At 31.9% G+C, this 25,014-nt stretch overlaps 1 protein-coding gene across 1 annotated transcript in view; it reads right to left on the reverse strand.

The window, feature by feature from the left end:
• The window catches only part of LOC106880734 (uncharacterized), a 212,624-nt gene that overhangs the window by 130,722 nt on the left and 56,888 nt on the right, over window positions 1-25,014 (reverse strand). Inside the window, exon 4 of the mRNA XM_052968657.1 lies at window positions 24,051-24,154. Within this exon, the coding sequence (XP_052824617.1) occupies window positions 24,051-24,154 (104 nt within the window). The remainder of the gene's footprint in view (window positions 1-24,050; window positions 24,155-25,014) is intronic.

Consider the following 25,014-nt stretch of genomic DNA (forward strand, 5'->3'; position numbering starts at 1 on the left):
TATATATATATATATATATATATATATATATATATATATATGTATGTATGTATACATACATACATACACATACAGCGAGAAAGAGAGAGAACAGCATTAACAAGCAGTGATTAGGAATAAATGAACGGAGTCAAAATATGTCACAAGCATATTTTCACTAACCTAGAGTTTGTTTATTCCTAATCACTGCTTGGTGCTGATGGTGCTATTTTTATCCTGTCCAAATGGTCCACTAGCGCAACCCATTCACTGTAGTTAAATCTACAGCTTTGAATCTGCCCATGGTTATCTCTCTTTGGCATTTCCCGTTGAGGGAGGCTAAAAAGCCATAAATGTACTGCTGAGAATCCACTAGAGGGAAGCAATGGATAGATATGGTGTTTTTACATCTTTCACTATAAGAGAGAACTTTTTCTCTATGGAATTTGCTTTTGCAAGTTAAAATGTCATAAACATATTTTAACTAACCTAATACGTTAAAGGAGAGAGATACCAGAAATTATACTCTAATATACGTTATCTTTTACTTGTTTCAGTCAGACTGTGGCTATGCTGGGGCACCATCTTGAAAAATTTTGAATGAATCAACCCCAGTACTTTTTTTTGTTTAAAGCCTGGTACTTATTCTATTGGTCTCTTTCACCAAACTGCTAAGTTACAGGGACATAAACACTGACAAATACACACATACACATATATATAAATATATATGCGAGAGGTTTCTTTCAGTTTCCATCTACCAAATCCACTCACAAGGCTTTGATCAGTCGAAAGCTATAATAGAAAACACTTGCCCAAGGTGCCATGCCATGGGACTAAACCTGGAACCATGTGGTTGGGAAGTGAACCTCTTACCACACAACCACCTATTAATTAATACTGAATGATATATAATACAGCTTATTATAAAGACTATATAATACATATTGTATCGCAAGTGGTTGGCATTGAGTTTCAGATATATCAATTATGACAAAATAAAGTTGGAGTTGAACTCTGAAGGTCATTTTGATATTGGGAGGAGGAATGAGTATGATAGAAGACTGTAACATCCTATAAATAACTGAAATACAGAGATGTATCAATGGTTAATGTAGAAAAGATTTTAATCAGAAGAAAGGTACAGTAATTAGAGGAATACACAAGGGTAAGCAGAATTTTAAACACTAACTTCATAACATATGATGAGATAAAACTGATATTCAGGATTTGTTTTTTCATACTAGCCTGTGTTAGATGAACACATGTTGAGGCATTATTTCATTGATGGATGCCCTTCCTGCCACTAATTCTTACTTATTTTTTTAAGTAAGGGAGCTGTCATTCTACTAGTCTTTGAAAGTGCAGAGCTACCAGATGATTTACTGACAAAGAAATGAGACACCAGTGGCTGTAGCTCAGGGATTTTTCATGCAATCACAGAAAGTAAGCATTCACACTCAGACACACATGATGGACTTTCTATCTCCCAAACTCATTAATAAGGCATTAATCAGCTTAGGACAATAGTAGAAGACACTTAGCCAATATGCTGTGGCATGTGGTTTTGCAAAGCAAACTTTTTAACCACACAACCATGTCTGCACTTAAATTTTTTTTTTGTTTTTTGTTCCCCCATCTAAAATATTAGTTTGTATAATTTAATATTTCCAGGTATAACAGAATTCAGTGCATAAGCATTATCAGTTGAAATGAAAATATTTACCTGATAATAAATACATTACAAATATATTAAATTTATAATATCACTTATAAATGCCATCAAAAGAATCAATTTCATTATTCCTACTTGTGTACAATATACGATTTAATTGCCATTACAGCTGACAGGACACTTTGCTCTGAAATTCTTTGCATTACACACATACTGATACACACATACTGATACACTCTTAAAATGTTCCAGTGTAAACACTTTAACACTTCAGAGTATTTGTTGTTGACTTTCTAAAATAAGTGTTGCCTAATTGGTAAGGTATCAGTTTTAGGAATAATGAAACTATGTCTGTTAGACTTTCTCTTTGGTCAATAATGCTCTTCCTGCTCATGAAACAAAAATATAATTTTTGTAAAAAAATTCCACCATCTTCCACAATGACCCTTACTTGGATGCATTAAAACAGTGTTATACTGTCTAAAAGGGAAAACATTTTAACCCTTTAATATTTAGATTACTCTGTCAAATGTAATACTTATTCACATTGTTTTGAATTAATCTTACATTATCTCATAGCTTCATGATTTCAATGATAGGATTGTTTATTTTTAGAATGATATTGTAGAGTAGGTGTGTAAGAGGCCAGACCTGGCTGGTTTGAGCATAAAGCAAGTAAAATATTTGGCTCTGATATGGCCAACAAAGAAGTAAGCCATAAAAATTCTCCTACAATTAGTAGTATAACCTGAAATTTCTACGATCAACACCAATTCCTATTATAAGATTCTTTTCCAAACTATTTCTCTTTAATAAATTTTCCAAGACCTCCAATATCAGAACATCAAACTACAGAAACTGAGAAAAAAACTGGTTTTGCAAATATCAAGGAAAACAAGGTTCCAGCACAGGTTAAAGAGTAGACAAAATAAGAAACTAATTATTAGATTAAGAACTGGAACATTTAAACCAAGAACACAAAAAGAACAAATTAACAACAGTGCCATTAGTAAAGAACAACATACTTTTAAATATAAAAACATTAACAGAAACAAACAATTGTGATTGTATGTATATTTCTCTAGAGAAGAAAAATATGCAAAATTAAGCCGTACATATTACAGAGAAAGAAATTTAGAAGAGATAAAAGTAAATATTAAAATCAAATTAAGTTAACTAATGAGTAATTAATTACAACAGCTCATAATTAATTAATCAATATTCTTCTTTAAATCCCTGAACCTCTAAATGATGTCAGAAAAAATTTAAGATCTTAGAGAATGTAGCATGGATAAATAGAAATTAATTTAGTACTAAATTATAAAATGGGAACTATATTCACAGGCTACTGAAATAGACTAATACATGAACTTTACCCTAATGGAGAGTCTAATATATCATGTGCAGAGAATTGGATGCAAAATGTTCTCTAACTTGGGTAATGCTTACTATAACATGTGCAATGTTCTCTTGCTAGGGTAAGGCTCACAATCACATGCAAAATGTTCTTTTGCTCAGGTAGTGTTTACTGTCACATGTGAAATGTTCTCTTGCTAGAATAATGTTCACTGTCACATATGTGATCTCATTAGGGTAATGCTCATAGGGGCCGTATAGTCATGGAGTGCTACACCTCTTACACTTGCTTGACAATTATCATTATTAACAGAGTTACTATCCAATATAGTACATCATTATAACAATATTAATGCTTTAAAAAGGTAATTATGAAAATACTAAGGAAGTGAAAGCTGCATGAAATTCAAAATATTGCTTTTACTGACATTGCTACATCATTCAAATACAATTTGCCAGAACCCGCCTGACTGGCCCACGTGTCGGTGGCACGTAAAAGCACCCACTACACTCTCGGAGTGGTTGGCATTAGGAAGGGCCTCCAGCTGTAGAAACTCTGCCAAATCAGATTGGAGTCTGGTGTCGCCTCCTGGTCCACCAGTCCTCAGTCAAATCGTCCAACCCATGCTAGCATGGAAAGTGGACGTTAAACGACGATGATGATGTTCATTTACTTGTTTTTTACATGTGTAATTTGAAACAAGCTACTCTTAACCTATCTTGCTCCACGTCATCAGATAATGACAATGCAAAAGATTTATTCAAATTGTGAATTAATTAATAATATCAATTATTAATTAATAACATTACTTAAATGACCTAATTACTTAAGCCAATTTGGTAAAATAAAGAGTATGGTCATTTGAATCCACATCAAAACGTTACTGATGCTTATTTTACTGACAAAGAAATAAAAGACATGTTAAATCTAGAGGGGTTTGAAATCAAATCCAAAATGAATGCAGCTAAATAAAACAAATGCTTTTGGTTATTTCCACTATTCGCCAACTTATTGTACCATTCCATTAATTGAGAATTTAAAAACCTATACACAGAGTAATACTTGTACTATACTTATCAACAGAAAGCAAATAAATAACCTGTTCATTTCTTTCACTAAATATTCTCAATTTTGACACTTGTTATTTGTAACCATGCACCAAAGCATTGTCACTTGCAAGAATCCATCTAAAATATACGTGTATTTCATTTTACATATAGCAACTAGACTATTAAAATTTTCTGTTACTATTGATTTAGTAAGTGCATGGTGAAAAGCAATTTGTTGTATAAATATATTGGCTCTACAACTAAATATATTGATATTTAATTTAAACTATCAAAGATTCTGGAGTAGAAATTGCTTTCATAGAAAGATGAATGGATGAAGAGAAATATGTTCTGATTCAAAATAGATTCTCCATTTATATGGAAATTTCTTTAAAATGTTTAATGTAAAAACAATGTGATAAATATGAAAGATCAGTTCTAAAAGTTAATTGATAGTAAGTATCTTTATGAAATAGCAGTAGTAAAAATGTCTTCATGCTCCATAAACCTAAAGAGCAGGAAACCTTGGTTTGAGCATGGGTTTGTTATATGGAAAAAAAAAAATTCAAATCTGTATTGTTACTTAATATAAAAATTAAAAAGGTATGTAACTAAGAGTTCTATAACCAAGTTTCTAGTCTAATTTTAGTTTCTGGAAACTAATTACTTTCACTTTTTTGTTAAATCCTGAGAAATATGCAGTCAGCATAATCATATCTGCATCAAATTTGGTGTTATCAACGAAAGGATAGGGTATTTTAAAAACAATGAAATCAAAATAGTTCATTTTGCACCTAATGTTAACTGAAAAGAAAGCAAACAGAATACATCAAGGAAATCAAAACTTCATAGCTACACACAGAAAGTAAATTAGTAAGATGTAATAATAGATATTATGATTAGAACGCATGTCCTACAAATAATATCTATTATTATTATTATCATTGTTATTATTATCATTATGATGATGATGATGATGACACTGGTTAGAAAGAAATTGTCAGACTGATTGCAACTGATTAAATGTTTAGTAATCTAAAAATAAAATTAGCTGAGAAATAGGAAGCTAAAAATGCAACTTGTATATACAAGGATTAATATGAGTAAGCAAGAAGTTAATCCACTGAAAAAACAATTAAAAAAAGGAGGAGGGAGAAGAAAAGAGAGAAAAGTAAAAGAAATACATATGAGTCTTTGATGGGTCTGTTAAAAGTTAAGATTAGGATAGTTGCTGAGAAATCTCTCTTGCAAACTCATTCAAGTTTCAAATATTAACAGCAAGTGAATACAGCTACCTTTAGCTTCTGACTGTGGTGGAGATGTGATTTTCGATTCAGATTTGGGTGAACTGTTATTGCCTTCAGCTTCTCCATCAGCTGAGGTGGATACAGGTAATGGTTCTGAGTCATCAGCATCCTCTGGAAATAGTAGAGGAATAAGAAGCAGGTGAAAGCTTCTTCCAGTCAAAGTCAGCAAAAGGGACCCAGCTGAATATACTTTGACCATAGCCATGACTACAAAAAAGCAATTCTAACATGACATGCAGCTAGCAGCAAACACAGGAGCAATGCTGCCATTTTATCTGCCCTGAGAAACTGACCACAATATCACTGATAAAAGCCAAGCAGAAGAAAGCGACTCACTGCCATGCACAGAACTGGCACCAATATGAAGAGATTTTTTTCAGTATATCAACCAATGAAATACTCTTCCAAAACAAATGAATTTACTGCTTTGATAAAAAGAAAATGACAAAAATTATTAATTTAAAAGCCAAAATCATTTCCACATATGGCAGCGTAACTTACAGACAGATACAATTTTCATGCAATGTACTTTAACTCTTTCAGAGAAGCAATACAGAATTCAAAGTCAGTGCATATGAAATTTAAAAAAAAAAAAAAAAAAAAAAACCTTAAAGATATGTCGCTTACAAAAATGTTAAACAAAGATATCAGAACAAATATATCAAATCTCCTCAAAATAACACTCTTATAAAATAATTATAAATAGTTTTACTTTTGACTTTAGAAAAAAAAAATTAGGGGAAATAATATGGATGTAATAAATGCGTTACATTACACTGATAACTTTATTTTAACAACTGTATAATAGTATTTCTTTTTTCAATATGAGTTCAGAGAAAGGGAAATTTCAGCAAAAGACAGAGTTAAGTTATCATTTTAAGATGCCTGACTAGATTACTGAGCAAAAGGGGTGGTCACTTGAATTGGTAGACTAGTGATGACTTGCATCAACAAGAATTGGATTGGGATTAAAAACTGAAAAAGTATATGTTATCAATAAGATGCCTTCATTTTGGGCAATACTCTGACGAAAGGCATTACTGAAATAATATTAGTCTCTACTTCATTTCAGAGTATAACTACACTACATCAGTTTTTAATACTAAACTAGAAATTCTAAGATTAATGTCTTTCAGAAATACAGACACTATAGATAGATACTGTACTTAAAATTTATTATGATAGTTGTCTGGGTAAGCTGGACTACAAATACAAATGCTAAAAACTGGCCATTAGCACTGCGCTATATCCTTAGGCAAGAAGCATTACTTGTCTTAGCTGAAAATAGAATTCATTTGCCATTTAGAATTAAATAGTACTAAGTACTAAGCACATCTTGCAAATGCAAATATCTAAATTTGTAAACATCTAACCATTTTTTCAAAAATGATTTTGTAGTGCATATTTCATACTACCAATTGTTAACGTTTGCTATGATACAAACAACTACTCTGAATAGAATCAAAGCTCTTTTCCAGCCATATTTAATATTGACGCAACAATTAAAAACATTTCTTTTAAAGAAACATGCAAAATACATCAATACTAACAATTGCACATTTAAACATACAACAGATATACAATGAATGTAAATCACAAAATATATAACCAACCCTGGATAAAATAATAAAGGTTTTAGAGGAAAAAGATTGAAATTAATTTCATTCTGTATCATTTCGAAAAAGACATATTGCATATGAAAAAAGAGTATAAATTAATTGAGCATAATATATTTCAGTTGTTTGGCTAATGTACATAAGTCAAATTTATTACAAACAATAATTAAGATAATTATATTTAATATTTATAAACATTGCTTAATAAGCAAATCTACATTCACTGGAACAGCCATGAACTACCAGTTATTGAGTCCACAACAGCTTTGATCTGAAAAACCATGGGCAGTAAGAATGACTCACTGTAAGCAGTAGGTAAATTCTGATAAGTGAAATAATTAGTGCTGGAGGTAGATGTAAGAAGTGACAATGAAACAAAGAGGGCCAAAGTATTTAGAAAACTGCTACTTCAGTTAGCAGCAGCAAGAGTTTTCTAAATAGCAGATACTATGAGGTAATATATATGAAAGTGAAGCTGTTAGACAATGAATGTAGGTATTTACAAATGGAGGACTATGTTAAACAAAAAACCATCTTGAGTGCAAATGACTTGACAAAATAGATTGGCTTCAAAGACATTGGTCAATGTTTACAGCACAAAGTGACATAATTTCAAATAAAATCTACTGCCTACATGTTTCAGTTTTAAAATAAGAATTTTGAAGGATTTAGTATATCTTTTTCATTTTAATGATGTTGGTTGAAATATATCATAAAATTTTTTTTTTTTAATTATGAAAGTTTCATTTCAGATTTTTGGGGGATGGGTATCGTATTTATGAACAATAGCGTCAATGATTGCAGATTTCAACAGCTCAATTACTGGTTCAATGCTTTTATAGTGGCAAGAATAAAGGAATATCTGTACAAATCAGGCAGAAAATATGGTAAAAAGTTTTTTTTGTTGATAAGCATCAGTTTATCACTTTTCCCAAGTGTTTACATCTTGCAAGTACTTGGCAGCCTCACTAGCGCTGATGCCACACACACACAGACAAAAGAACCCTGGATACACTGTAAATTGGTTGGCATTCAGCTGTAGAAAGCTGCCAAAGTAGACATTGGTGCTTGGTGCAACCCTCTGGCTCATTTATTCCTGTTTAACCATCTAACCCATGCCAGCATGGAAAAAAGAACATTAAATAATGATGAAAGACACACACAACAGGCTTCTGTAGCAACTTCAGTTCACTCACAAAATATTGGCCAATTCAAAGTTATAAGAAGATTCTTAGATTGCTGGAAAGTGGGATCAAACCTGATTTCACATGGTTACAAAGCAAGCTTCTTCAACACATATCCATGTCTGTGTCCACAATGTAAACAATTTAGCATTGATAATTTTGCAAAAATTAACTAGAAGTGGTCTCAACTGGGTTACTGTAACAATGATAATACACTGTAAATGAATAATTTTAGCCAATAGTTATTGTTTAACCCCAAGTCCTGATTTAACAGGCCTATGATGAAAGGTATTCCATGTGGTATCACAGGGACCATCTTTTTGTTTTTTTTCCAGGCATAAGACACTTAAGACTACATTACTTAATGTGCCCCTCCTCCTTATTATTTCTGAAGCTGGTAGAGTGTGAATTCAAGGAGTTATTTCTTTTGAGTCAAGCAACCATATAGGGGCTTCCACATTGGCTCATTTGAGACAAATATGGAAGGTTCCTGTAAATGCAAATAAAGTGCACTGAGAACATTTAGATTAGTAAAACGTCCATTTGGTCAATCTAATGAAATGACATAGGATGTTGCTTTACAGATGCATCCATCCTATGTTGATGATGCTGATTTTGATTGCTTATCTCAATATTTGGTACCCAAGTTCAAAGGTTACTCAACAGTAACCTTTGAACTTGAGTAGTCTATAAATCATTGTTTTCTTTCTTCAACATTTTAGTTGCAACTGACCTTTGAATATTATTTACAAAATGTATAGAATTTGATCTTTCAACAATAACAACAGCAACAATAATAGTTATTTCTAAAATAGTCACATGGTCACAAATTTAAGGGAGGTGTTCGTCAATTAAATGGACCCCAATTCTTGATTGATAGGTAATTTCAATTGACTCCAAAAAGATGAAAGATAATGTTGAGCACATCAAGATTTGAACACAGAGTGTAGAGAGCCAGAGCATATACTGTAAAGCAGTTTGTCTAACAATTCTACCAATTCCCCATCTTCAGTAATTTCTATCACTAGCAGAAGACCAGAAAATAGGGGGGGAGGGGTGTAGTTGATTGACTCCAGTATTTGATGGATACTTTACATTTCATCCCTGGAGGGATGAATGGTAAAAGGGCGACTGCAATGGAATTGAACTCAGAATGTAAGGAACTACAAAGTACTTTGTGCAACACTAGTAATTCTGCCAATCCATCATCACCACCACCATCATTATGTTGCATGGTTAAATTTAGTTGGCTAAGCTATTTTAATGATCATTTATTTTCCTTTCCTTGCATAGATTACATAGTACTGTCTGAACAGATCTGGTATTATTCTAAATTAATATAATTTACTTAACTAACTTCTCCTAGGTGATACTAGATAATCCTGCTAGTCAAGAAATATATAACCAAAGCAAGGCGTTGCCAGCTGTTTAACTTAACCGAAAATATAGAGCAGAAATTTTGAATGATTAGAAGAAAGGCTGCTAACAGCTAAGCTTTATAGTTGTTTTACTTTTTTTTTTAACACACACACACACACACACATATTTATATGCCCACAACAACTTTATATATACATGAATACTTTAAATTACTTTAAGTGCAAAAAATTATAATACAATGGATCTAATTTTGAATTTTAGGGTACTGCAGATATATGATATCAATTTTACAATAAATATAAACATCAGCTATGAAACCAAAATAGGTGAGATCATTTATGAAAAGCTTTTACAAACAACATAACAGAGGCTTTCAGCTTCTATGGTGATCAAGGCATGATGTAAATTTAGAGACAGATGAAGCTGCAAATCTAATCAATTTGTAAGTAGTAAAAAGACAAGTAAAAATGATTTTTTAAAAAAACATTACAGTAAAAAAAAAAAAAAGAAGTATTTTTATTTGTCTTCAAAACACAAAAATAATTTACTCTGATGGAATACTGAAAACAGCTAATTTCTAAGTTTAAGAAGCAATTACAGTAATTAATATAGTGACTGAATAGAATGGAATGGAATGACTGAGCCAAAAGCCAAACTCCTTCAGAGATTGCATTTTATTTTCAGCCAGTATATATCATTTGATCTGCTAGATAGAAATACGTACTACTCTCACTTTACAGAAAGGCTGAGAGCTTGTAATCATTCAATAAAATATTTCCTTTTAAAAATTATAGCATAGCAAAACATACATTCTAAAATGAATTGTGTTAATATCACATCCATTCTTTACAAATCAACTTTTATTTTTCCATGGTGTCATTAAAAATATATACATCCATGAGTTTTTCCCTATTAAGTTAATAACAGTTTTCTTCCAAAGGACTAAAATCATACTTTTTCTCATCAACAGTTGAAAAACTGCTCCTAGCCATTTCTATAACAAAAAAAATGAGGTTTTTAATATATGATTGAATATATTTTCTTTTTCAGGTAAGTTAATTTTTCACCTAATGTTTTATTGAATGAAAATTAATTTCAGTTATTAGTTTCATGACTGTTTCACTCTCATTAGAATTAGTTCAGAGCAGCAGCTCGCCAAATAGAATGCATTCCATCACTGGCATTATTGTGTATCTCTAACAAAGATAGCAAAATTCTCAACAGTTCACTTTCCCTTATTGTCAATGGGTACCAGTCTATTGATATGGGTAACCAGAGCACTGTGTAATTTACTTTTATTTCATTAACCTGCAGTGCTAAGATGGAATCTACTCAAAGCCAATAAAAAAGATAACAAATTTTCTCCTTTAAATCAAAAAAAAATCTTATCACTGATGAATATATAATTAGAAACAGTCAAACAATTGGTTCAATTTATCCCAGTTGTGTGAGACAAATTAAGTACCAATTAATTGATTCAATGTTGACTGAGCGAAGTTGAAAATATCAACTGGTTGGATACTTGTTTGGCAGGAAACTATTGTTGGATGAGCAAAGAATAACTTTCCACTATATTGTTTTAGAGTGTCTTGTAGATAAATAACCTTTGACTAAGCTCCAGAAGCTCATTTACTCCTCCAATATGAAAAAATAAAACAAGATAGCAATCAAGCCATCGGTTAGATATAAGACGGAGTGTAGAATAATAGCATGGAACTGAATGTAAGACAAATATTCATCATTATATAGTAAGGAAAGAAGTAGAGACAATGTAGGTGACAGTGATTGTTATCAATATACTTAATGGAGATCTATAAGAACCTTCATGTGAAAGAGCTGATGAAATCTCTGATACAGAAATGATATTTCCCAAAATAATTTAAAATTCAATGAATATTTGAATATTTTATGAACTAAAGAAGAATTATTGTACGTACTTAACACACTTTAATTTTCATAAATAAGTATTAGGTATTAATCTACCTTGGATGTTACACTGTGATAGCTAACATTTTCAGAGAGGAAACTTTGTAATCATGCAAATAGGTAAGAATCTTAATTTATTTTATTACTAAGGTTTTGAGCTGGCAGAATTGTTAGTGTTGCAAAAAATACTTTACTGTATTTCTTTTGACTCATTACATTCTGAGTTCAAATTCTACCAAGGTCAACTTTGTCTTCGAACCTTTCAAGGGATGGTAAAATAAATACCAGCCAAGTACAATCCACTTGCCCCCTCCCATCAAAGATGCTGACTCTATGCAGTGTTCCCAACCTGTGGTACAAAGAACTCAAAGCAAACTTCATCTACCTTTGAAAATACTACAAAAGATTTAACCTTTTTGTTAACAAATTTCTGTTGAAACACACTACCTTGGTTTCAATTAATTTTGAAAATAAGGGAGAATTTAGTAAAAATACCTGTTATTATGAAACTGGTGTTGGAACATGAATATGAATTTTTGCTGAAATGCTAAAATTTGGATAATTTTAAAACAGCAAGCTTGGGGTAGAAGCAGGGGTAGTTTCAGGCAGGTTGGTCTCAAAAACGTAAAGGAAGGGAGTCAACTAATTCAACTTGTTATCAAATGGATACCAGACAAACAAAAGGTTGAGAAACACTGCTTTACAGTATGTATCTACTTCTTTATGAAACAAAAAACAAAAAATGGCTGTGACAATTTATAAAATAGTCAACTTAGAAATTCTGCCATTATTTGCAGGATATTAAGACAACTATAAATCTACTTTGATTATCAAATAAATATAATTATTTTTCCTAAACATTCTGACAAAAATAAAATATTAATAGCTATAATTATTGGTTTTCTGACTAAGCAAAATCAGAAACAGTGTCAAACTCATTCAAAAAGTTATTAGATAAAACATCATTGTAAATATAATCTAATTCACCCACAGCTAATAACACAGCTGTTATTTTAGAGATGAATGCTCTGTTAGAATCTGCCTTTTAAAAATGTATGGTTTGCCAAGTTAATATCATTACTAAAAGGAGGTTAAAGAATATCTAGTACACATAATTATTTCTGAATCTGAGAGACAAATATACTAAAATATGGTAACTTCATATAACCAATCAAACACAATGAAACAGACTCTCATCAATCAAACCAAAGGATACTTGTTCATGGCTTTAAAGCACTAACTCTTAGTATTACTCAGTGAAAATTAGGCTAGGCTGGAAAGTAATCCTATTCATTAAAGCTAAGTCAAAGATTAATCTTTCAGCAGGGTAGGATAATAGAGTTTTAAACCATTAAGTCGAAGGAGATTTTAATAAGTGATTAATTAGAAATTAAGAGATATATGTTTTATTCAAAGAAAAATAGAATATGTTGAGTGTTATATGTGTTTAACAAAATTGCTTAAAAACAATAAAGATATAATTATATGAACATAAAGCCCCATTTTTATGTGACATGTAAACAGTGTCAAAATCAAATTACATTAAGTAACAATACTACTAATTTTTCTGACATTAATTATAGTTATTGTTAAAATTCATTTACATATACATTTGTGGCAAGGTTTTTGTTATAGTTTACATATAACAAAATAAGCATAAACTTAATTAAATATTAAACCTCAAGTCAAGATTGGCTTCATATGTCAATAAGCTTAACTGAAGTTCAGGTAAATTTAGTTTACCTTCAAAATTTGTCACTAATATCAAGGATTAAAACTTACTTTAATTATGGATGCATTCATATCAAAAACAAAGACTGTATCAATTTCATGTTACTTTCTGCTCATGTAATTAGTTAAGATAGATAATAAGCTAAATATAGAGAAATCTAATGAACTTAATTAAAGTTTAAGAAAACTTATTAATATCGCTTCTTAAATAAAAATGAATAGAAAGACAAAAAAGTATAGGTTTCCTCTACAAAATAAATTGAACTTATGTGAAATTCATCTTTTTTTTTAACTAACTAGGCGTAGGAGTGGCTGTGTGGTAAGTAGCTTGCTTACGAACCACATGGTTCATGGTTCAGTCCCACTGCGTGGCATCTTGGGCAAGTGTCTTCTACTATAGCCTCGGGCCGACCAAAGCCTTGTGAGTGGATTTGGTAGACGGAAACTGAAAGAAGCCCATCGTATATGTGTGTGTGTGTGTGTGTGTGTGTGTGTGTGTGTGTGTGTGTGTGTGTGTGTGTGTGTGTGTGTGTGTGTGTGTATGTTTGTGTGCCTGTGTTTGTCCCCCCCCCAACATCGCTTGACAACCGATGCTGATGTGTTTATGTCCCCGTAACTTAGCGGTTTGGCAGAAAAGACCGATAGAATAGGTACTAGGCTTACAAAGAATAAGTCCTGGGGTCGATTTGCTCGACTAAAAGGCAGTGCTCCTGCATGGCCATAGTCAACTGACTGAAACAAGTAAAAGAGTAACATTTTTGAAACCATAGCATTACTGAAAATTCAGATTCATGCTAACATTAACTCGGTTATCTTTTGTTTCAAAAATATAGAATGGTGTATATGCACATACATTGTTCTTAAATGTATAAATAGTTTAAGAATTTTATTTAACAAATGTATTTCAATACTATAAAAGAAAATTAATCTGAAGAGTGGGAGAGTTTTATAAACTTTACATCTAAAAATATGTAATGAAATATGCCATGGTTATATCTGTTCATTACCAATGATTTTCGCTGTTATATTTCATCTATATTATTAAAAATTAAAATTCATGATTTTCAAAAAATGCTAAAATAAGCTACTCAAATGAAAACTTGCATTAATTAAAAAGTCTTTCACTTGGATAATAATTAAATATACTAATGGCAGTGTGCATGACTATCAAAAGCTCGCTTCTCGCTGGGGAGGTATAGGGCAGAAAAAAGTTTGCCAAGGTTCCATTTCTGAAGTAAAGTTGAACAAAGTATTTAGTATGGGATCTGGAGAGTGAGATATATCAAGGGTATCAAGAAAAGCAAAGGTAAATGCATCTGCTGGTGCACAGTAAGCAACATTATAATAGCAGCAGATGAGACAGAAGGGAGATACAGCATGTAAGTGGACTATCATGCTTGTAAGAGAAGGCTCACCTACCAGAGAATATCTATCTAATCTAATCTGAAATGAAGAATGTGATAACTGTATATTACTAGGTATGTGAATAGAACCATAATGAAGTGAGTTTGAAAAGAAGGCAAGTCAATAATCTTGATGAAATTATAGCTGTGGGTTTGCCATTCAAGATTTTGGCAGTAGATTGGTAGAATCATTAGAGTATTAGAAAAAAGCTTTGACATATTGGATCTAACTGTTTAGGATTTCAGGTGAAACTCAAGCACGGTGAACTTTGCCTTTCTTCCTTCTGGAGTTGACAAAAAGTACAAGTTAGGAATTGGGATTAATATAAGTCACTGCTCCATCCCCTCAAAGTGCAAGGTTTTGTGCCTGTGTAAAACATTACTATGATGTAACAGATAAGAGATTTTCAGTGATTTGAGTGTATAAGTGAGTATGGGTCGTGTATTGAGCAGGCAGCTTTTATTGATTATGATCTAAATGCATGTAGGTGTGTGTGCAGTACAACACTGTAGAGAATATGGGTGCTTTGTTAAGTGTTTGCAGCAGTTCAAAATTGGTTAAGTCATGTGTTCTAGGTTTTCATAACAAATTGAGACATGAGCTCTTGGTATGATTTCCTTTCATTCTGGTGATGGTGAATGTGATGAAGTTGTCGATTCCACCATGTATGATGTTTTGAAGTTCTTCATTACTGGATAAACACACAGGTTGGTAAAGAGTTGTTAAATTTTCATGCAGGTAATATCAACACACCCAAAATGAAAGAAGCATGCAAATTTATTTATCAGCTTGGGAGATTCAATGATTTCAAGCTGACAATAGAGTTCACTGATATGGAGAATGATAAAGGTTGGGGAAATGACTAATACCCGAGATACTTCTTAAATGATAGTAGGGGGTAGGTGGTATGGAAAACTCAACATATGCATCAACAGAACAACCTATAAAAAGAAGCTTCAAATCTCAGTTAACAGCTTTGCTTTTGCTTGTTCTCCAGAGTAAGAACCATAAAGAAGAACAAATCATTGATAAATCTGACTTTCTAGTTTGTATTTATGAATCTTAAGTAGATCATAAAATAGCTTTTCTACTAACTTGAGAGCCTGTTTTTCAGCTTTATAATACAGGCCAGCAAAGAAAGAGAGGGGAGGGGGGGGGGAAACGGGATATATGCAAGATGGGGGCAAGATGAAAGGGGGGATATGTGAGAGGAGAAGAAATGAAAGAGGAGGAGGCAAAAAAGAAGAAAGAGACAGGTGAGAAATACAGAGAGACAGATGTGAGAAAGAGGAGAGAGTGGACAGAAACATGAGAGAAAAGTAGAAAAGAGAGATGAATAGAAAATAGAATGGGAAGCTTAATGAGGTTAGAGGCATTTGAGGATAACTTGATAACTAATAAATTTATTTGATAGCAATAATAAGCCAAGACTGATGACTAGATGGAAGCTACCCGGAGGTGATATTTGTGAAAATTTTATGTGTGAACATATTTAAGCTTGTGTATAACTGCATGTGTACCTATGAATATAAATGTATTTGTTGTATTGAAATTAATAAATTAAGATCATGTTTGAAAAAATTCAAACTTAATGAAATCAAACACAAACAGCAAACAAAACCATAGTCATGCAAACAAAAAAAAAAAAATAGAAAGGAAAAAATTAAGAATGAAAATCTTTATTTCAAGAAGTATACAAGTATCAAGTGAAGAATCCAATACAGAAAAAGAATACTTCCAAGTTCTTCCTATTGTCTCCAATAGACTGTATTGTTAAGAATACATAATTGCTCATTGGAAAAATAAGATTATTGCACATCAAAAGTATCTTTTTGAGATAAGAAAATTCTTGTATTTTTATTATAATTAATGGTTTAACCAGGGAAGAAAAGGTAGCACCCGTGACCTTATGCAAACATCTCTGGGATTAGGGAAGGGAAAAATCACAACTTATGGGTTAATGCAGAAGGAAGCATTGCATTAAGCTATTGAGTTATGCTCAGATCAGAGACCTTATTCAAATGAAACCCACTAAACCAAGCAAGTGAACTAGGCCTAACAGCCAAATTATGTATACAGTTAAGTAATTAGTTCACATAGTCTATGAGTGAAAATTGAAATTAACAATAATGCACGCTCATAATAAAGAGATACATTATTCTCATTAACCACCTAATAGAGAGAAGACTGATTAGAATTGTTTAACCCATACTGTTGAGTTCGGCATAGCTTGTATAATTACAAAACAAGCATTCACTTAAAATAAAATATTTAATCTAAAATCAAAAAGTTGCCATGCCACATTGCTGAATGTATATATATATATATATATATATATATATATATATATATATATATATATACATATAAAGCAGGTGTAAAATAAACAGACAAATTGGAACTTTTCAGGTAACCAGGTGAATGGAATATACCCAACAATAAAAATCTTTGTAAATTTTTGAATTTATGAAAACTATCCTACCCATATTAACAGGAACAACAGAAACAAAGCTAAAATATAAATATCTTTTATTCTTGAATTTAAGTATCTTCAAAACAAGATATAAAATATTCAATTTTTCTTATTAGGAATATCATATTTCTATAAATAAATTATTCCTCAGAGAAACTATAATTCTCTTTTTCTTTTCAAATATATTTTCATGACATCATAGGTTGGATGGCACCATACAATCAGAAAATAGAATTTAATCTATAACATCAAGACAAGAGAAATAGAATACATAATAAAGGAAAAGTATAATTACGAATTACTCAAATGTAAAACTTTAGAGTAATTACATAAAGCATTTTTAATAGTTGACCATATAATCTGCTTTACAGACTTAACCAAACTTATGACAGTAAATAAAGACAGATGTAAATAATAACAATGATTTCTTACATTGGTACAATATCAAACATTTGTAATTGATTGAATTGAATAATATTTATTTTATTGCTCTTTGATTGATGAAAGGTTTTGAAAATATTTGAAGAAAAAAGGAGATATATGACTAAATATTGAATAGCATTTAGTTCAGCCTACTAATATTTTAGTCAAATTGCTACCCTAATAATAATAATATCAATTTTCTACATTGATATTATTGTCAGGGTCACTAATTCAAAGTGAGGGTACAGTTAACTGAATCAACCTTAGGACTTGATTGGTATTTAACTTTATTGATTCTGAAAGGATGGAAGGCAAAGTTGACACCAGTGGGATTTGAACTCAAAACACAAAGAGCTGAAACTAAATATCAAAGAACTTTGTTCAATGCTAACACAATTATTCTAACTCACTGTCCCAACCTGACATTAGTAATAATTTTTCAAGTACTTATTTTGCTTCGTAATTAATGTATGTGAGAGTAAAAAAAAAAAAAAAAATGTGATGTTCACCTTTTCCCCAATATTTATAATTAACATAGTTTCAATATTGAGGAGAAACTGGGTCACAAAATTAGACTGAAAAATTATGACTGCTCAAAACTAAGAACAGCTGTTTTAATGATTTTATTTGTAAACAAAAAGTCATTATGCAAGTAACATAAAATCTATTAACCTTGACAACACTAAGCTTAGTTCTGAACTCCAGACATGAATATTGAACCACTCAATACTAATACAAAATACCTGAAATGTGTTTATAGCTGCTTTTTTTCAATCACAGTAAAAGTTCCTATTTCATTGTCACAATTAAGTTCTATTTCTCTTACTTCTTGCTATATTCCAAACTTAAGTGCTGGTTTTGCTTTAATAATAATCAATTCTTTGTGAGTCGAGTGTGTATCATGATTTCACTTACCAAAGAGAATCATTTTACTTATGTTACTAATACAAATTTATATTTCCTTTCCTCATTTATTTTGGATACTATACCTATGCAACTACAAAAGCGGCAACTTGTAGAGGCTTTTCAATAGGGGAAGTCAATATAGGGCAAAGAAAAGACATTTAATATTCACATTAAATTTGTTTTCATGATGAAACAATATGCAAATATACTACTATATAATGCCATATATGGATATAAGCATATTTTGTCATGAAGCCCTATTTGACAGAATCATGTTCAAAGTCCTAATCGTATAATGTTTGACTTTGCTTTATAACCTCCCAAAGTTGATAAAATAAGCACCGGTGAAGAACTAGGTTCAGTTTAATTAACCATACTTCAATCCAAAATATGATACTTTGTGCCAATGTAAGAAATTTATTACAGGAGAGAAATTGTAGTAGAGTTGTATATCATGTTGTGGCTCTTAGACAAAAAAATATTACTTGCCTATAAAATAGATGTCACTCCTCATAACTGCTTGGTAATTATTAGAAAAAAAACCAAAATAACAAAAAGACACTGAATGGTCAAAATACTAGCTCCTAAAATTTACATATGTAAACTGGTGTGAAAATTTTCAAAATGTTTTAATACTATATCCTCTACAATAGTGCCTGCTATAGAGCATTAAGCAAGCAGCTAGTAAAGACAGGTGAATTTCAAATACTACTTTTAAGCCAATTCATTTTATCTACACCACTAATTCCTTTGGGAATATCATAAACATTACATAATTATTTATGGTTCTCTCTAAATTTTCATAGGTTATAATTTGTCTTTCCTGTCTTTACCTATGAGCACTCAATTCAACTATTTTTTCATCTGAGTCACCCTAAAAAATCACAACAAAACTTTACTCCAAAACTTTTTTCTTTGAAATACAACTATCTGATGCTTTGCTGCATTAATATTTTCTCTCTAGACTTCAACCTGCAGAAATTTAATCTGAATAATAACCACATCAACCTCATCAGTACAGAGAAGAGTCTGCTTCTAAAGGACTTTCCTCTCTAGATTAAAATTTTAAAACATCCAAAACACTGAATTCACAACATCTGTTGTTAACGAACATTTTTTTGTGCCTTTCACAATTCAATAGAAAAATGGTGTGAGCACAAAATGTAATAAATTTTGTGAGATTTGGTTAAATATTCTACTTATCTAAATTAAAGTCATCTGCTTCAACCTGACTAATTCCTCTAGAATTCATAAAAATCACTCTTTGCAAAATCCATTATAACCAAAGAAAATGTCCAACTTGTGGCAGATACTTGACATTTAAAATAAACTGAACTGTTACAAAACAACAAACCATTACACAGCTTATGTCAAAATAACAACCTAGACTCAATAGCAAAGTTAACCAAAAAAACTCTTGTCTACAAAACTGAGCTGCTTCCCACTACCTTCATTCAGCTAAATGATGAACTTGAACTTGACACTCAATGCAGTTATAACTTTTGGTAGCTAAGAGTGTTAACCCTTTAGCATTCAGACTACTCTACAAATGTAATTCTTATTTATTCATATTGTTTAGAAATTAATCATACATATTTTATGTTCAAACAAGCCGGATTTAGCCTCTCACACCTACACTACAATGTCATTCTAAAAATATACAACCACATCATCAAAATTTCAAGGCTATGAGATAATCATCATCATCATCATTTAATACGGACGTTAAATGATGATGATATTTTTAGAATGACATTGTAGTGTAAGTGTGAGAGGCTAGATCTGGCTGGTTTGAACATAAAACAGGCCGGATATGGCCAGTTTAAAAGGATTAAGCCAATGAGAATCATGTATACTGTCTACAAACACAGGACCAGTAGTAGCTAAAGACATTGACAAGATACAAAACATCCACCCTTCTGTTGGTGGTCTGATATCTAATCAACTTGCCTAGCTATGAATTTACAAATATATAAAACATTATCATTATTTTTCGCAATTCTATTAGTAATTACTCTAACATCATTATCGGCAATTTATATTCTTTAACATTATCCCAAAATTTTTTTGTGTTCCAGATACCTTTGTTAATATCAAGAGAAGACTACTATCAACACAAAATTTGGTTAAATTATAGATATATCAATTCCTGTCTTAATAAAGAAATGCAGTATAAGATTAATAACTTTCAATAGTATTTTTAAATTTATTATTTAAAACTATAACTAACCTCAAATGATTAGCATAACAAAAAGAGTTATTTAATGAGAAGGTCATCTATGACTGAATAATTAATTTGATTTACCAAACTACTTCAATAAGCAATGATTGAATGTTGTGTAACAAATATTTTATTGTTTTTGTTTTTCATATTAAAAATAAGTCTTATGGCTTATAGATAAGTCATTGCTTGCTCTACTATTCACCCTCTTGGTCATGTTTCCCAGAGCAAACAGACATACTTTACCATTTTGAGCCATCTTGAGTCTTATAAGGTACAATGCAACCTCACTAACGCTGGTGCTATGATAAAATAGACCCAGTACACTCTAAAATGGTTAACAAATGAGTAGAAATAATATAGGGTCAAGAGGACCCTTTATTCTTGTCAAGGACATGACAACCTCTCTAGTGCTGGACCATGATAAAATGCATCAAGCACTCTGTAAAGTGATTCGTATTAGGAAGGCCATCTAACAGTAGAAACCAAAATAAAAATGAACTTATCAGTGAGACCTGGTCCTCCAACATTCTTAAGAGAGCAGTAACTCCAAATAAAAAGTGACTTAGACTGGGTCGACCTGTTCAACCCATACTAGCAAGAAAAGTGATGTAAAATGATTATGATATCTATCTATCTAGTAGATAGTTTCTGCTGCCTAAGGGACCAAATTAGTAGTGGGAGTAGATGCTTGGAGAATATGATAGCTAAAATAAGAATAGGATGAAGGAGATTTAGAGAGATGTTACCTTACAAAAGGTCTCTCTAGCCAAGTGGAAGGAAAATTGTATGATGCATGTATATGAACAACAATTCTAAATGGTAGGGTGACATGGACCCTGAATGCAGAGGACATGCAATGGTTAGAGAGGAATGACACTAATATACTCTGCTGGATCTGTAATATAAGTGTACATGTTTGATAGGGTGCTAGTGTTTTGAGAGAGAAGTTAAGCATAAGAGGAATAAGATGCTGTGTGCAAGAGAGAAGACTGAGCTGGTTTGGTCATGTGATGCAGATGGCTGCCTACAGCGCCATAAAGAAGTACCAATCTCTCAAAGTGAATGGAACATGTGGAAGTGGGAGACCCAGGAAGACATGGGATGAAGTACTGAAGAATGACCTCAGGATGCTGAGCCTTGCAGATGAGATGACAAAGGACTGAGATGCCTGGCGCCTTGCTGTTCTTAAGAAAATCTGTACTCTGCAGCAGGAATGTTAAGACCAATCCTTCTGGCGGTGTAAAAGCACTCATGACGGTTCTACATAAAAGTGCCAGAGTGGCAAAAGACAAAAGCACTTGTGTGGTGCCACATAAAAGCACCCAGTTGGTCCCCTGGTGAAGAGGACTGGCCTGCAAGAATTCTGTGCTGGAGCCATGTAAAAAGCACTCGTGCCGGTACCATGTAAAATCACTCATGCAGTGCGATGTAAAAGCACCCAGTACACTCTGTAAAGTGTTTTGCATTGGGAAGGGCATCCAGTTGTAGAAACCATGCCGAGTCAGACTGGAGCCTGGTGCAGCTCTCCAGCTCTGGGCAAATCGTCCAACCCATGCCAGCATGGACAATGGACATTAAATGATGATGATGATGATCACACACACACACACCTCATCACCACTTGCATCACTTTCTAACTTCTCACTCCACCCTCTTTTATAAATGTTAGTAATCATGTCACTCTTCTAAATAAGAAATGTGTTCAGCTCTGCTCCCCACTCTACTTACCCTTCTAGCATAAAGTTTCCACTCTCTATTCGGGTTACATAGTCTTGCAAGCTGCATGGCAGCCTCACTAGCACTGGTGACATGCAAAAAGCACCCAACAAACACTGTAAAGTGGTTGGCATTCAGAAGGACATAGAAATAACATCAAACATTGATACACAAAACAGTCCTTGGGTCATTGGAACCTGTTAAACTGTCTAACCCATGCCAACATGGAACACTGATATTAAATGAGGAGGTTGATGATGATGATGAATTTTACAAGTGATTTCTTGAATATATTGTGCCCAACTTATTTTAAAATTTTCCACAGTCGATGACTGGATCCAAATGAATGGATCGAATAAAGTTAGTATTGCTGAAAGTAACAATAATAATACTTGAGCAGATACTTTTATTTTATTTATTTATTGATAGTTTTTCCTTCTCTAAACTACTTTCAAATCATCCAGACTAAAAAGTTACATAACTGAGTCATTTTCATATCCTGAAGTAAAACCCCAGAAAGAATACTGTATCGTCTAATTGAGCTGAAAAATATCATTATACTATTCCCCTGTTTTACAATCCATAAATTCACATAAGATATATTATTAAAAAACAGTGCTTTAGTGACTAATTGCAATAACAATTGATTTTCTAACTAAACATGACAAATCAAACACAAAATAGAAGCTAGCACACACACACACATACACACTCAAAACAGCAAAGCTGACCAATTGATTTGTGATACTAAACTTATTATGAATTAAAAATTACCTTTCAAAGAGGCTAACGGCGATCTAAGAATAGTTTAATAAGTTACAGATAAGAAGTGATGTGACGGAATGATTTTTAAATTCCACGATCATATTGTTAATAGCAAGAAACAATATAAAATAATCAGTGAGAATGACTAACTCTTTCAAAATATACGAAGAGTCTTTAGAATTTTATTTAATTAATATCATGTTCATATGCAACTATTCTAAATTTTTAGTATATCAAAAGTGGGGGTAGGCTAAAATGATAATCATAGATACTGTTGCATTGTGTTTTGAGGTAAGGGATCTTATTGTATTTACCTCACAGTAAAGCTAGTTGGAAAACATTCAACAGCATAAATGAAGGGATTTTTTTTTGTTTTGTTTTTATGATAGAAGATCCAGTCATAAAACACCTGTTTTAATGATACATGCAAATGTCTAAATTCAAATCTAACACATGCAAGCAGAGAAACATGTAACAAGAAAAAAATCTAGTATAAACTAATATTTTTGTAGTATATGATTAAAAAAAAAAATTCCAATTCCCAGTTTTCTATAACACTGTCCTGATGAATAAAACCATAGATTCCCGATCTATGGGAGAAGAATTCAATCTCATTTTGGAAGTGGAGTTCAAATTTCATTGATTGGTTTCACATCTGTTAATGGATTGGAGCTGAAAGTGTTGTAAAAATATCCTACAGAATGTCAAATTCCATCAAATATTGCACAATACTTAAAACACAAACACTTAAAATTTATATAGCACATACTAGATAATCTATAATATATCAATATTTAACAATAATCATTTTAATTAAAATTAAACTAAACAGAGCATAGCCATATTAAATTATGTTTAAGCAGACAAGTAACATTAACAACATTTAATATCAATTTAAAGAATCATTCATATTTTTGGAAGAAAACAATGCTAACCTTTTTCTTGTTCTCTCCTAGTAAATTCCTCTTCTTGGCGTCTTTCAATTTCTTCCAGTACACGTCTCATTTCTTCATTACGATGAAGTTTTTCATAATTATCTCTACATAAGAAAAAGGAACAAAACTAAAAACAAATATCATAAATTATGAGGTATTTGAAAAATATTCCCTAACACTGATTTGTACTGGACCAGTGATATAATTCATCATCATCATGATCACAGCTTAACATCCAATTTTGCATATCCAAATTAAAGACCCTAAAAGTTAATAAATTGTGGATTGTAAAGCATACTAATAAGATATGAACAGTACCTTGCTCAAGGTCAAAAGATTCTATAATGTTGTAAAATAAATAGGTACTAGATCCACACAATGACAAAGAAATTAAGAAACATCCTTACACAAGTACCGAGCATAAAAACATGCTCACCTGGTTGTTGTGCTATCAACAAGCATTCAACAGGCTTCTCCAGAGCCACATTTAGCATCAGCTGATCTAATTGAAGTTACTCATAAAATGATAGTATGAAATCTGAAAACTATCAAACTATAATTTAACTCTCTTAAAGAGGTTGGCATTAGGAAGGGCATCCATCCATAGAAACCAAGCTAAGTCAGACTGGAACCTAGTGCAGCTATCTGGTTTACCAGTTCCTGTCAAACCATCTAACCTATGGAAAGCAGATGTCAAATGATGATGATGATTGCCAATACTTTATTATCTCTCCTCCTTTCTACCTCTCCTGTCAAAACTTGTTTTTCCCAACCAGCCGCCATGCCTGATCACTAAATCCACAAGTTTCTTTATTCTCTCTGTTTATTTTCTCTTATTCCTTTCTATAAAAGACTTTCTCACTTTCCCAAGCGTCAAACTAATACAGCTGCTTGTTGTTCATAAACCTGTCTTTGTCTTTTGTTTTTCTGTAAATTTCAACTATATATATATATATATATATAT

The sequence above is a fragment of the Octopus bimaculoides genome, chromosome 6 (genome assembly GCF_001194135.2).
Source record: "Octopus bimaculoides isolate UCB-OBI-ISO-001 chromosome 6, ASM119413v2, whole genome shotgun sequence".
Lineage (NCBI taxonomy): Eukaryota > Metazoa > Mollusca > Cephalopoda > Octopoda > Octopodidae > Octopus > Octopus bimaculoides.